This window comes from Sinocyclocheilus grahami, unplaced genomic scaffold (genome assembly GCF_001515645.1).
Source record: "Sinocyclocheilus grahami isolate Dianchi unplaced genomic scaffold, SAMN03320097.WGS_v1.1 scaffold343.1, whole genome shotgun sequence".
Classification (NCBI taxonomy): Eukaryota; Metazoa; Chordata; class Actinopteri; order Cypriniformes; family Cyprinidae; genus Sinocyclocheilus; species Sinocyclocheilus grahami.
In genome coordinates, this window is record NW_015505522.1 from 1936570 (window position 1) to 1950728 (window position 14159).

The following is a 14159-nucleotide window of genomic DNA, read 5'->3' on the forward strand; positions in this document are numbered from 1 at the left end:
ATTAAATTTATATTGAGTAAAGTCTATTCTTACTGTATTTTTTTTTTATTTGATCCCGTCTTAATTAAAATGTGAACAGCTGATTATTGACCAACTGATTTTCACAATCAAAACATCACACACTGATGTACAGCTTCATCATTTCAGATCTCTGACTTCACAACCCCGAGGATGAACGCCAATGTGTATTATTATCCCGCTGGAGGTGGGAAATCTGAAATATTTGTTTGTCTGTTCACTTGCACATTATTGACTATTCTAGTCTGTCCTGACAGTGTGTGAGGGAGATAAGGTTTCTGTGGCACTGGGGTCAGGTTGCTCTGGCCGCGGACCAACAAGCATATGACTTGGAAGTATGAGAGGGTGCATAGTGGATCACCTCTGAAGCACTGACACGGACCGTGCTTATTTTACACAGACCAGGACTGAAGCACAAGCTCACACGGCCTTCTGCACAGTTCCTTTGCAAGATGTTATATGCTCTTTTCAATACTATTAATAATTCTGCTCCTATTTATAAGCATTATTATTTAACAGTAATAAATTAATAGTCAGTTTAAAGCTTATACTAAATAGAACTAAGTTTAAATGGTGAAAAAAAACAAGATGTGCACATGATTTTCCATTCCTATTTATTTATTAACTGATGCTAATAAATGAGAAACTCCTCACGGTTAATCAATTAACTGATTGTTACAACAAAAGAGTTTAATTTCTGCAGTTTTTGAACAGTTCGGTCAAACTAACAGATCAATGTTCTGATGGCGCCGCAGGGATACAATGTTTGTCTTTTAGGAGAATCAACATACAAATATAGTTGAAGTCAATATAGTCTTGTTCAGACGAAGTCCAGATCTGATTTTTGTCCATATCCGATCATATTTAACAAGTGTGAAAGGCAAAAAAAATAAATAATACATCACATAAAATCAGATTTTTAATGAGTTTTGAAATCCTATTCAAATCACATTCCTGGAAATCATTTTCAGTCTGACTACTCAGATTGGATTCAATAAAATGAAAGAGCACCACGGGACACACAAATCAGATCTGAACAGTTGCGATACACAGTGTGGACAGTAAGTAATTTAAACCGGATTTCAATAGGATATGCACAAAATCAGTGTTTGGACTGACAGTCTGAACAAGGCTTATTACTCTTAGATCATAGGAAGCATGAAAACAATGCCTTTTCATAATGACAAAAAATGTGACACCTCTAGTTTGATTGACAGGTTGACTTTTGTTTTTATTTCTTTGAATGCATTATGCTTCTGTTTGACCTGAACATGATACGAGAGTTATCGTGTGAATCGTGTCAAAGGTCACCGTGCTCAGTGCAGCAGCAGGAAATTTCCAGCAATGCCTCCAGAGGCATTCATTAGGATTGGACACAAAGTCATTGCATGTGAAAGCGCCCTCAGATCAGTGGCGTGTCTCATGTCACATGAGTGGATTAAGTGTCCAGTAAACCTTGGCTGGACTTTTAGAGGATGCAAATAACAAAACACCTGGTGAGCAGCGTCCACAGACGTGTCACCACAAACTCACCTAAACTCACTGAGGCCGTCCACCATGCGACTGTAAGCCAAAGCTCTCTGGCTGGCATCAGCTGACCTGCGGCTCAGTATCATAGCCTTCAAACAAACAGAGAGCCAAAAACACACACTGTAATAGAGACGCAACAGATGACACAGGGGGACGGCAAACCACAAAAACACAAATCATGTCTAACCTGCTCAATGGCACTTTTGAGTTTGTTCATGTGACTCTCAAAGAGAGGAAAGTGAGAGAAGAAAAAGTCCTGGAACTTGGCGTTTTCTTCGTCGTTGGACGAGAGCAGGAAGATGACACCAATAGCGATCTTCTTCTTCCTGGCAACGCCCAAACTCGGCCCACCGTTCTCGTCAGACATGTTGAAGCTCTCCTCCACAGACCTAGAACGCAACCACACCACTGGATTACACAGGGAAATGTGAGCGGGTGAAAAGAGTCTCACACTGACATTTAAACGCACTAATGAGTCTTCACTACTGTTTGTCATTTCTACATTTCTCTCTTAAGTTTGCATGTGTTAAGTGAAGGTCCTGATGAAAGAAAAATCTGCTGTAATTATAGAAGTAGGTGATATACTGATAGAAACGTCTCGGCTACACTTAACGATGCAATTTTATGCAATGTTGCATAATCATACAATTGTTGCACAATCAGTTTACATTTGCATGCATTTTTAAGCCTAGCCAGTGATTGAAAACTATTAAAACGCTACGAGATGTGAAAGAGACCTTCTCTGTACTCATGCTGAGTCTGAGAGTGCCCATAAAGCAGCCGCTCACACAGCGTCCGAGTAATGAAATCTGTTTCAGTCAAAAACGCACAAAAATGTCAAACTGATCATCAGAGTCAGTTATGTCTGTTAAATGAATGTAAACAGTTGGGAGACACGCGAACAATCAAATTGTGCATCATTTTGTGTCATTAATGTTCATCAAACATTGAAAGACAAGAGAAAAATCCCTCGCTGCTTTTGACTGAATCTCTTGCAAAATCGTATATTTCATTTATACAGTGAGAACTATGCAGTGTTTTATTTTGACATTTTTTTATTCAGTTTCTGTAGTAGTTCTTATTTCTGATAGATTAAAGCATTTGTATCATTGTTTTATTGTATTTGTTTAGCTGTGATATCTTAATATTTTGCTATTGTAACAACCTTATTTCGGGGAAATATATCTACTGTGACATATTAAGGTGAAAAAAATTATCTTATATCGTCATTTAAACTTTTGGTCCTATCGCCCAATGCTAGCTGTGGACACAGTGTGTGCACGAGTGTGTTGCAATCGCACCATCGAGGGAAGACGCCGTTCTCCAGGCTGGTGGTTTGGCTGCGTAACCAGCGTCGCTGGTAGCTACTAGCACAGCTGCTGGTGAGAGAGGAGCCCGGTGATGGAAACGGGGTGATCAACAGGCTGCTTAAAGACGCTGTGGAGAGAAGAGAGGATCAGTGAGTCGGTGTGATCACATGCCCATCACTCACACACACGACAAAAATAAGGTACTCTTGCAATGACGTGCAAACGGAAGGATATTCTCTGTGCATCATTTCTGAGCATTTGAACTCTTAAAGGCTCTGTTTATTTATTTTGAATAGTTCAAAAACACATCCATAATAATAATTCTGCCAAAGAAAAAGTTGTCTCGTCTGAATCAGGAGAGAAATATGTACAGATCAAACACCGTTTACAAGCCCAGACAGTTCTATATAAATAAGTAGGTTGATTTTGAAGTAAGAGACAACAAGAGATTAACTTTTTCACTGGAGGAAGCGTTATAATGGATTTTCGCAGGAAGCAACAGTTTGAAGTTGAATTTGTTTCTTACAAACACAGCTTTTGGCTTCACAAGATGTTAACTTATGGACTGGAGTGGTGTGGGTTACTTGTGGATTATTGTGATGTTTTATCAGCTGTTTGGACTCATTCTGACTAGGGATGTCAATGTTCGATTATTTTCATGATCGATCGTCATTTAAACTAATCAATCGATTAATCGTTAACCTTAATACTGCAAAATGCGTCTATTGAAGTAGCATATAGTCACTGGCAAATGCCACTCAAAACGCCAGCTTCCTCACCCGAATTAAAGGGGTTTTTAGTCTAAATAAAAGGCTAGTAGCAGGATTGTAAAATGATTATGATCATTTGATCAAATTAAGAGAGCCACCGTAGTTACGTTTGGGATCATTACACTTTACTTTCTTTGAGAGAAAGTACTGAAATATATATATTTTCCCTGTGTTTCCTTCCTGCTGTGTGAGCTACTGAAATGAGCCGCACTGTGAAACAGCCAATCAGAGCAGAGCTCAACATTATTATTCATGACCCTCCCAAATAATGTAAAAACAGACCATTTCATTCTAGGGACAAATCCTAGGGTTGTAAATGGTCATGTAAAACCGTTTCTGGAGATTTTTTGCCCTTATCTAAGCCACATACCTTCTATGTAGATATCAGAGAACAATTGAAAATATTGTATCAATGCATTCTATGGCACTTTTAAATCATGGGTTTTCTAGGGAACAAATTCATGAAACACGGACAGTGGCCACAAATTAATGATATATATATATATATATACAGTGGGTACGGAAAGTATTCAGACCCCCTTAAATTTTTCACTCTTTGTTATATTGCAGCCATTTGCTAAAATCATTTAAGTTCATTTTTTTTCCTCATTAATGTACACACAGCACCCCATATTGACAGAAATACACAGAATTGTTGACATTTTTGCAGATTTATTAAAAAAGAAAAACTGAAATATCACATGGTCCTAAGTATTCAGACCCTTTGCTCAGTATTTAGTAGAATGTAGCGCTCCCTGCCCTCTCAAGAGTTACGGCTCTGTTAGGAGCACCTGGTTCTGGTGATACGTCTCTCGAGTAGTATTATAAACTATTACACACCTCTAGTATTAATACTATTTACAAGCTAAGCCTACGGGTAAGTATGGTGAATCCAGGTAAATACACCAGGTAAGTATGGGTAAGTATAAAAACTATAAAGTTTTATTATCAAAATAAATAAATAAATAGTCAAATCTCAACAAATATATAAATATCAATAAATAGAAAAATAGAAATAAATAGATAAATAGGCCAATAAATAAACAGTGTGTAAAAATTTAGCAAAATAGACCAGGAGTTCGCAAAGTCTACATTCAAAGGTCCAAATCTGAATTTTAATCAGTGCCAACAAAGGACCGGATCGGAACAATTGGTTATTACAAAACTTGTTTTTAATAAACATACTTAACATGCATATCAAATAAGTATTCTTTTTTTGAAAAAATAAAGCACCCTTTGCATTCAAAATACATTAATAACTAATTCATAATTAACTAATAATTAATTTAAGTGTCAGCAATAGAGGTCGACCGACCGACCGGTCAACCATCCAAAGCGCAGAAGGACTGCAATGTAAATCTGAAGTCTGCATGTTATGCATGTCTCAGTTTGCTCTACTACACATATTGAAGCTTGCGTGATGCTCGTCTTAAAATATGAACACATGAACATCTCCAGAGCTGCTCTGAGAGCCACTTCACCACCATTTGACCAATTCATTTGAGAAAAACTATTGTCAGAAACACACTAAAACTCAAAGATCTTCACTACAACCTGCCAAAATAAAGGTTCTGTCAAACTTTAATAAATGATGACACAGACATATTACTGTCGTACAGTAGAATATACTTCTCTTAAGTAAAACATTAAAACACTATTTAAGGAATAACACATTTCTTCGTGCATTTTAATTTAAACCGTAAACCTCTGTTGTGCAGCACTTTGTTTGCCAAAAAAAGGAATTGTTAAATTTACATTTGATTGCAGTTAAAAGATTAATTAAATAAGTTTTATGCATTAATATAATTAGCACCGTTTTAGATAATAAAACTGCATTTATGAAAAGATAAAACATTTCATAGGGCAATATTATTGTTACAATTTTAATACATTGCTAAAGCTTTATGAATTCCATGATTAGACATTATTATTAAAATGTAATTAAACTTAAAATTAAATGCAAAAAAAAAGAAGAAAAAAAGGAAAACACACAACAGGACCCATATTCACAAAACATCTTAAGGCTAAAAGTAGCTCATAACTCGCCGATTAAGGAGAAAATCTTAAAAATAATGGGCGTGTCAGTCCTATATTTAGGACTCCTAAAAGTGTTTCAGCTCTAAAACTAGCTCCTAAATCTGCGAAACATTAGTAGTGAAGAGGACTCCTAAGTCCCTAAGACCAAGCCACAAACTATCCTAACATGGCTGTTGCTTGCAATCTGCCTCAGAATAGAAACATCTAACTATAATGAGCTTTCATATATATATCACCTTTGTTTTTGGAGGTTATCCCAACTCCAAATTTTCCTTTGATTATATCCATTCATTAAGCAGCTGGACAAGTAACAGATGTTCTTGCGTCCAGTTTGGTTTTCTTTTACGTTTGCATGTCTTACTATCAGCCATGATTATTCTACGCTGTTAATTAAAAGGCTGTTTATATACATATTCACTAATTATGAGAAGCACACATGTAAGAGACTGACAATTCCCTGAACATATACTGGTTTAATTAGTGACACTTAGCCTGCATTTTAAAATCTTTATTTAACAGTTCAATTAACAGTTTTATTTGTATTATCAATGTCAAAAACAGTTAAGCTGCTTCGTATTGTAAAAATGGCCTAGGATAAGTAAAAACAAACAAAGGATGCATTAAATTGATCAAAAGTGAAAATAAAGGCATTTATAATGTTACAAAAGATTTCTTTTTCAAATAAATGCTGTTCTTTTGAACTTTCTATTCATCAAAGAATCCTGGACAATAAAATGCATCACGGTTTCAACCAAAATATGAAGCAGCACACCTAAGCATGATATTGTTTTCAATATGATAATAATCAGAAATGTTGTAATGCGAATCAGCATATCAGAATGATTTCTGAAGGATCATGTAACACTGAAGACTGGAGCAATGATGCTGAAAATACAGCTTTGATCACAGGAATAAATTACATTTTACAATATATAGAAACAGCTACTTAAGAGTAATAATACTTCACAGCATTATGGTTTTACAGTATTTTTTGATCAAATGAATGCAGTCCTGGTGAGCAAAAGAGACTTTTGTAAAAAGCATTTATAAATCGTAATAACTCCACACTTTTGATCAGTAGTGCATCTTAAGCTGTCAGGACGACACAGACAGACAGATGAATGGCAACACCACACAGAAAATTTATATTCAGGCTCAATTCAATAATCTGTGGAGTCAATTCTGTGGGTGTTGCACACAAACAATTCTGAAAACTGGACTCAATATACATGATAGTTAGGTAACACTCAAAAAACATGTGCGGGTCATGGTTCAGCCTAAAAACAAAAATGACATTTTGCATAAAAAGAAATCAAGCCTATATTTAGGATCATTAGGATTTGTTGTACTGAACTTTATGTTCATGACAACTAATCAGATTTTCTCTCTCATTACTGTAATGTTTCAGGACATTTGGCTGGATAATAAATGACAGCACCATGAGCTAACCAAGGGATACAAGTGCTATTTTTGTCTTTCACATTTTTTGTTCAAAACCTTCATGTTGTGGACTATAATGAACTGTATTATAAACTAGTGTCAACTATACTGAACTGTAGTGGTAATGGTGATTTATAGCATGAAGGTAACTCAAGAGTTCATTGTATCTGTGTGACCGGCTGATAAATGAGGCTTTTACTTTTCACTTCTTATTCGGTCTCTGCAGTTTTAATCACATTATTGTGTCACTTATTTTTTCTTTAACCCTCTAATGCATGATGTCCACTATAATGGCCAGTTCTTTAAAAGTTATTTTTTTTCTTCAACATTTCAAATTGCGATGTTACATCCTTACCCATAATTGTATATCACTGTCCTGTTTTCCTGCATTTATTTATGACAACATAAAATCAAAATGACAGATGAAAGTGGTGAGGCATCAAGTAGCACTAAAATATTTACTACTCTTTTCTATTGCATTAGCTCTCAAGCAACATCATTTTGGTGTAATATAAGACAAAACGGCTTAATTTAATATAAAAAAAATTTTTTTAAGTATTTATTCATATCAAAAACAACATGATTTTGGAGAGAGAAAACTTCACATTTATATTTTATTTATATACTAAATTATAGTATTTTATAATACAACTTATTTCTTAAAAATAAATCTAAATTAATATATATATATATATATATATATATATATTAATTTAGATTTATTTTTAAGAAAATAAATCTAAATTATATATAAAATTGACATTATATATAAAATTGAGACATTGCAAAGCATTTTCATCTGCTGTTTTTTTTTTTAATCCAGGAAGTCAAAAGGAAAGGAAAAATGGTTAATATTTTAAAAAATACAATAAAAAAAACATCAGTAGATAATTAAAAAAAAAAACATCAGTAGATAAAAATGCTTCGCAATGTCTCAATTCATTCCTAGAAGGTTTTGTGACAATCCTAAATCCTGAAATAAAATATGTCTAGGTTAAACAGTTTCTTTATGCAAAGTAAAATGCCAAAATGTAAAGAAAGAACTATGACCTGGACATGTTCTCAATGAGTCCTCAAAACAAACACAATCACAATGTTTAAAACAGTGACGATGTGACGATTTCATAGAAAACTTGCGCACAATGGAGAAGGACAGACACAGAAGAAAACTTGGAAAAGCACTGAGATTATAAAACATAAAACAGTGTAACAAATGTTTTTGCCAGCTGAAAAAGCAAATGTCATCAAAGGAACAATTTGGCGATTGAAACTGTATTGACAGTGTATGTGGAGTAAGTTCAGGCTGAGGCACGGAGGATCTTGCGTTACCTATGCTGCCCAGGAAGCCGTTGGCGGCGGTGTTCTGCTCGGGCCGCAGCGCGCCGGAGTCCTGATTGATGAACTCTAAACTGTCCTGCAGTCTGTCAAGTAATCAAGAGGTGCAATGAGGCAACGGACCACAGCGAATGTACCGCTGAACGTGTGTCTGTGTGAGTGTGTGTGAGAGAGAGAGAGAGAGAGAGAGAGAGAGAGAGTGTGTGTGTGAGAGAGTGTGTGTGTGTGTGAGAGAGTGTGTGTGTGTGTGAGAGAGTGTGTGTGTGTGTGAGAGAGTGTGTGTGTGTGTGAGAGAGTGTGTGTGTGTGTGAGACGTGTTCAGGCTGCCGTAGACGCTTCCGCCCGTTCTCGCTGTAAACACTTTACTGAGCATCAGCTGTGAAGGAGATCTGGGAACAAACACACACACTTGATCAGCACAGACTGCTCATCACACACACCATCAGCTTGACATCCGTACGCTCTCACCTTATCTGGTGAATCTTCAGCGTTGAGCCTTTGTAGCTCATGGCCACTGAGCCGAACATCATTTCTCCGAGCATGTTAGCGTCTGATAAGCACCGTGAGGAGCCCTGATACAACGAAAGAAAGAGCAAAGCACACAAGTTTGAATCTGCAGGAGCAGCACACATGGGTGTGTGATATGCATCTTATCCAATGATACAGTAATTGTTGTTTTAACGATGTGAGAGCTGACTTTGATGAGCGTCACTGAGTTTGCACAAACCAAACAAAAGCACGTCTTGAGAGCATGCTTTCACTGAATGATCTGAAATTCAAGATATGAGGGCAAAAAATACTCCGTAGGAGTTATTATTTTATATTTCTATATGATATAGTTCAGCAATATCACGCGAACAGGAGTTCTGTTTTTTTTCTTAATAGTATCACTATCGCAAATGGTATTGATTTTATGCACCAGTTCAATAACATCAAGTTAATATTAAGTGATTTATATTTTAGACACTATTATCAATCTGTTTTTGATAAAGAAAATTTTAAATTTTTTACATTTTTTATTTATTAACCATCTAATTATCGCGAGCACAATTCCAAGTGCAGCACACATGAAGTTGTTAACATGGTCTAAATGTAAAGCAAATCACTTGATAAATATACATGCAGAAAAGATGCATGAAATATGAAGGCACATATTGTACAAACTTGTCTTAAACATATATGTTCAGAAATATGAAAAACGCTTTTAAAAACTCAAAAGTCAAGGAAATTCAATTTCAAAATGGCTAAAAGTATAACACTAGTAGACTATTATTAAATGTTTTGTATAAACAATTTAACAGCAGCTTGTCTGTCACCATCATGCAAACATGAAATATCAGACACACAGTAGAAGCTCTTTATAGGTTTTTTTATTCCACTGAGCACCAAGTCGGATCAGTCTTTTCTCTTAACTGTTATAATTTGCATATTGTCAACGTGTCTAATTCTAACATTTGGTAATATTTCTATTAAAAAAAAATCGCGATTTCTCGATTTATAAAAAAAATAATAACAGTGGAAAAGCATTAAATTAGAATCGATAAAATCGGAAGAATTACCCAGGTTAAATAAAAGACTCAATGACTCGCTCTTTAAAACAGTGAACTGACGCCACCTACTGGCAGTTTTAATTTCATATTTAACATAACATTTTTTCAAAATGTTAATTTTAAAACATTAATCTCAAAGTATTGTTGTATTTGCTGTGTAAATAGATTTAATGCTTCAGATGCAGCTTGCAAAAATGGATTTTGTTGATACTGATTTTATTTGATTGGTAACAGTCTATAGCGTCTCATTATTTGAACTAAATATGGTTGCGATAAGATATGTTGCGATATATTGCGATACTGTAAGCAAGACGATATATTGGGATATTTCTTATTTTAGGAATAGGAGAATAGGATAGAATTTTAGGAAAACTGTCATTTAGAACACACCCCCATATGCAAACCTTAGCAAAAATAAAATCAATTTACATACATACATAATGTATGTATGTGACTGATCATGGGTCGAGAGGAGGGATGACCTACACGACCATGGTGGAGGATTTGCTACTCAACAGCTCATTGACAAATATCTTATATCGTAAGATGCGCTCCCTTTACTCAGAGTGCGCGTGATCGCGAAATCAAAAGTGAAAATGAACAGCGCGAGCGCTCATTCAAAAGAGATTTAAATACTCCCCATTGATAGCGGCTCCCTGATATGCGAAAATTATATGTAATATTAGAATGTTTGCGGGAGCGGGCGGGACTGGACAAACCTTGCAGAAACGGAACACAAGTTGTCACTGTTTAAGTTCAGAGGTAAGAAGAGTGCTATCTAGCAGTCAGGATATAAACTCAAAACGAAACAATGGCCAGGAATCTTGCATAGGCTACATTTATTTATTTTTTTAAATATTGATAATGCGTTTTTTAGAATCGATACAGTATCGGCAATGAAGAATATGAAGAGAGAGAGCGAAGGCTTGTGACGGGACTCACTTGGAAGCGGTTTTGTTCTTTGGGCTCGGAGGCGCAGGACGAGCTGCTGTCCAGGGAACTGGAGCTTCCGCCTGTAGGCCTCAGCTGACAACACTTCCCAAACATCTTCGCCTGTGCCTCTCCACACACCCTCTGCAAACAACACACGGACAAACTCAACAACCCAGCGCAGTCACTAAACCTAAGAAACACACCGGTTCGTCAAGAACAACATTCTGCAAAAAAGACATTTCAGGTGTATGATTGTCTGTAGTGTGAATGCAGCAGCACACAAAAGCGAATGCTGTTTTAAACAGTTAATGTTGAATCAATTGTCACTAATCATTATTTAAAGTTGCAAGGGGGAGAGTCTGGATTGAATGATGAGACATGACCGCAAAGCAAATAAACGTGCAAAAAGAAACAGCGAGACCAGTTTAATATGATCCACAATCAGATGACTCTTGTGTATGAGTCGTACTTTAAAGGAATCATTCAAAACGACTCTCAAACGCAGATTAGTCAGTCTGATTACTCATTCACTGAATCCAGAGCAGTTCCTGAATTAGTTCACTCATGAATGAATAATCTGTCGCACCTTCACGTCAATCCAAACACATTTAACACACTAAATGTTTTATTTTCATTTTTTAGTTTAGTGAATTTAACATTTGCTTTAACAGCATTATTTTAGTTTTTAGATTGTAATGTTACAATGTTAGAATGTAATGTGATTTTAACCCTTTTTTGCACATAATATATAGCTTAGCCTACATGGTTACATTCACTATATTTGTTTTCATAGCCTTTAATATGAATGAACATCGTTTCATTGGACAACGTTGGACAGGATGTGATTTTTTCCCCCTCTCATAAATATTTTTTTTCAATCCAAACAGAAAAAGTAGAATATAGAGATATATACCATATATAACACAATTCAGCCAAAAAAGATCAAGATATGTAGTCTTATTTGGCAATACTGCCCAGCCCTAGTCTTTGAACATTTTGAAGTTTTAGCTTTGTTTGCATGGACTTAACGGAGAGACATGTATCTCTTAACAGCCAAGCGTGCACATAAACACTTTTTTTGCATGCCGTTTAACTTCAACCCTTGTTGCGAGTCAATAAAGAGCGAAACCCTTCATATCTCTGTGAGGTGTTACATGAGACATCCAGCACTCGTCCAGATGAGGGAAAGGCCTGAGTTAATGAATGTTTTGGCTGTGCGTGCCAGGCTCAGTGTCTCTAATGGCTCATGCTGAGTCTCGTCCTGCTTTGTGAAGAGCACAAAGGAACTCGAGCATGTGAGACTGTCATATGACTTCCTTAACAACTCGTGAGCAGGACCGTTTGCTTACTCGCTCTCTTCTGCTCTCAGTCAATGACTCTCTGTCTCTGTCTGTCTGTCTCTCTCTCTCTCTCTCTCTCTCTAGCGAAACAATATCCTCTGCCAAAAGCGTCATGTGATTGCAGCCTCAGCTCGGCTCCATATCAGCGATCTCCAGAGCCTCACCCGAACACACTAGACAGGCTGTTTATTATTCATCTGGCTGCACTGCGCAACAGCAGCAGCTTGAACCTGCAGTGGATTTTAAGGAGCATGCTTTACGTTTAGGAAGGTTTTTAATCATCACCCAACCACAGCAATATTTTACACATGCTGTGTGTTTTTATTATTCAGCAGGTTTCAGGTCAAAGCCATACTGAACCGACTGATAAATATCAAATGTTAAGCCACTGAATGAATGATACAGGGCTTACTTATTTATAATGTTGTACCATGTGGAACAATCAGTAATGACACTGACTTAAATTTCATGGCGCTTTAGTCAGGGTTCCTACAGGTTTTATGAAGGTAAATTTAAGACTTAAAGACAAAATGCGTGGAATAAATTGAACAGAACACAATAAATCATTGTGTTCTTAATTAGTTATATTAGCAACACTTCAGAGTTTAAACATTTAATTTCCAACTGATTTCCATTACTTTTTAATGCATTAAAAAAAGGAGAAATTGAGAAAGACATTAATTTTTACATTTAATACCAAAACTTTATGACTTTCTGCACTGATTTAAAACCTTTAAGGTCTTCATTTGTGGAAGGCTAAATTAAGATACGCAGAAATCCTGTTTGGTGCACAAAACATTTTGGAACGGTCATCAATTTTGCAACATCAACACTCTTCATGAGCTGAATTACTTATTATTTTCTCTCATCACATTCAGTCCAGACTGATTGGGGAAACACAGATCAGAATTCCCTTCACATTTCACATCGCAGGCAGATGACAAGAGCAGGTGTGGAAAATGTTGGTTTCTTTGGTGAACCGGCTTTTGCACTGCACCCCCGCAGCCTCATGACAGCTAATGACAAACAACTGGCAGACGTGACAGAGAGCTCGACACGCCTTCAGTCATGTGAATGTGAAAGAATGCTTACACACTCAGAGTCAGCTGATGCTATTATTACTGGAGATAAGGCCTCTGGTTCTCACAGCACTCACCGTGACCGGGGCATCTTCTGTGCTTCTCTTTCTGGCGTCCGAGTCGAAGAGGACGTTCCTGCCGCGCCGCTCACAGTCCTGGTAGACGATGAGACGGATCTGGCTGGACTCCAGCTCCGGTGACGACCAGCTGAGGGACAGAGACACGAACATGAGCTTAAAGGGATCGTTCTCCCAAAAATGAAAATTCTGTCATTAATTACTCACCCTCATATCATTCCAAATCCGTAAGACCTCTGTTCATCTTCGGAACACAAATTAAGATATTTTTGATTAATTCTGAGAGCTCTCTGACCCTCCCATAGACAGCAAGGATCCTAACATGATCAAGGTCCAGAAACGTAGCAAGGAAATCATTAAATTAATCCATGTGACATCAGCGGTTCAACCGTAATTTTACGAAGCTACGAGAATACTTTGTGTGCAAAGAAAACAAAAATAACGACTTAATTCAACAATTCGTCTCCTCTGCGTCACCCTATAGCGCCATTTTGGAGAGTATCACATACGTAAACAATGCATGCAATGTATGTATGCGGATATGCTGTTTACGAGGTTTACACTTTGATCTGAACGTAAACAACGTATCCACGTTGCATGCATTGTTTACGTATATGATACTCTCCAAAATGGCGCTATAGGGTGACGCGGAGGAGATGAATTGTTGAATAAAGTTGTTATTTTTGTTTCCTTTGCACACAAAAAATATTCTCGTAGCTTCGTAAAATTACGGTTGAACC

At 36.6% G+C, this 14159-nt stretch overlaps 1 protein-coding gene across 1 annotated transcript in view; it reads right to left on the reverse strand.

The window, feature by feature from the left end:
* LOC107603233 (folliculin-interacting protein 1-like) overlaps positions 1–14159 on the reverse strand; it is a 40437-nt gene that overhangs the window by 7507 nt on the left and 18771 nt on the right. Inside the window, exons 6-12 of the mRNA XM_016295976.1 lie at positions 13420–13549; positions 10933–11064; positions 8909–9012; positions 8435–8526; positions 2850–2994; positions 1736–1937; positions 1552–1637 (exon numbers count right to left, since the gene is read on the reverse strand). Coding sequence (XP_016151462.1) covers positions 1552–1637; positions 1736–1937; positions 2850–2994; positions 8435–8526; positions 8909–9012; positions 10933–11064; positions 13420–13549 — 891 coding nt within the window. The remainder of the gene's footprint in view (positions 1–1551; positions 1638–1735; positions 1938–2849; positions 2995–8434; positions 8527–8908; positions 9013–10932; positions 11065–13419; positions 13550–14159) is intronic.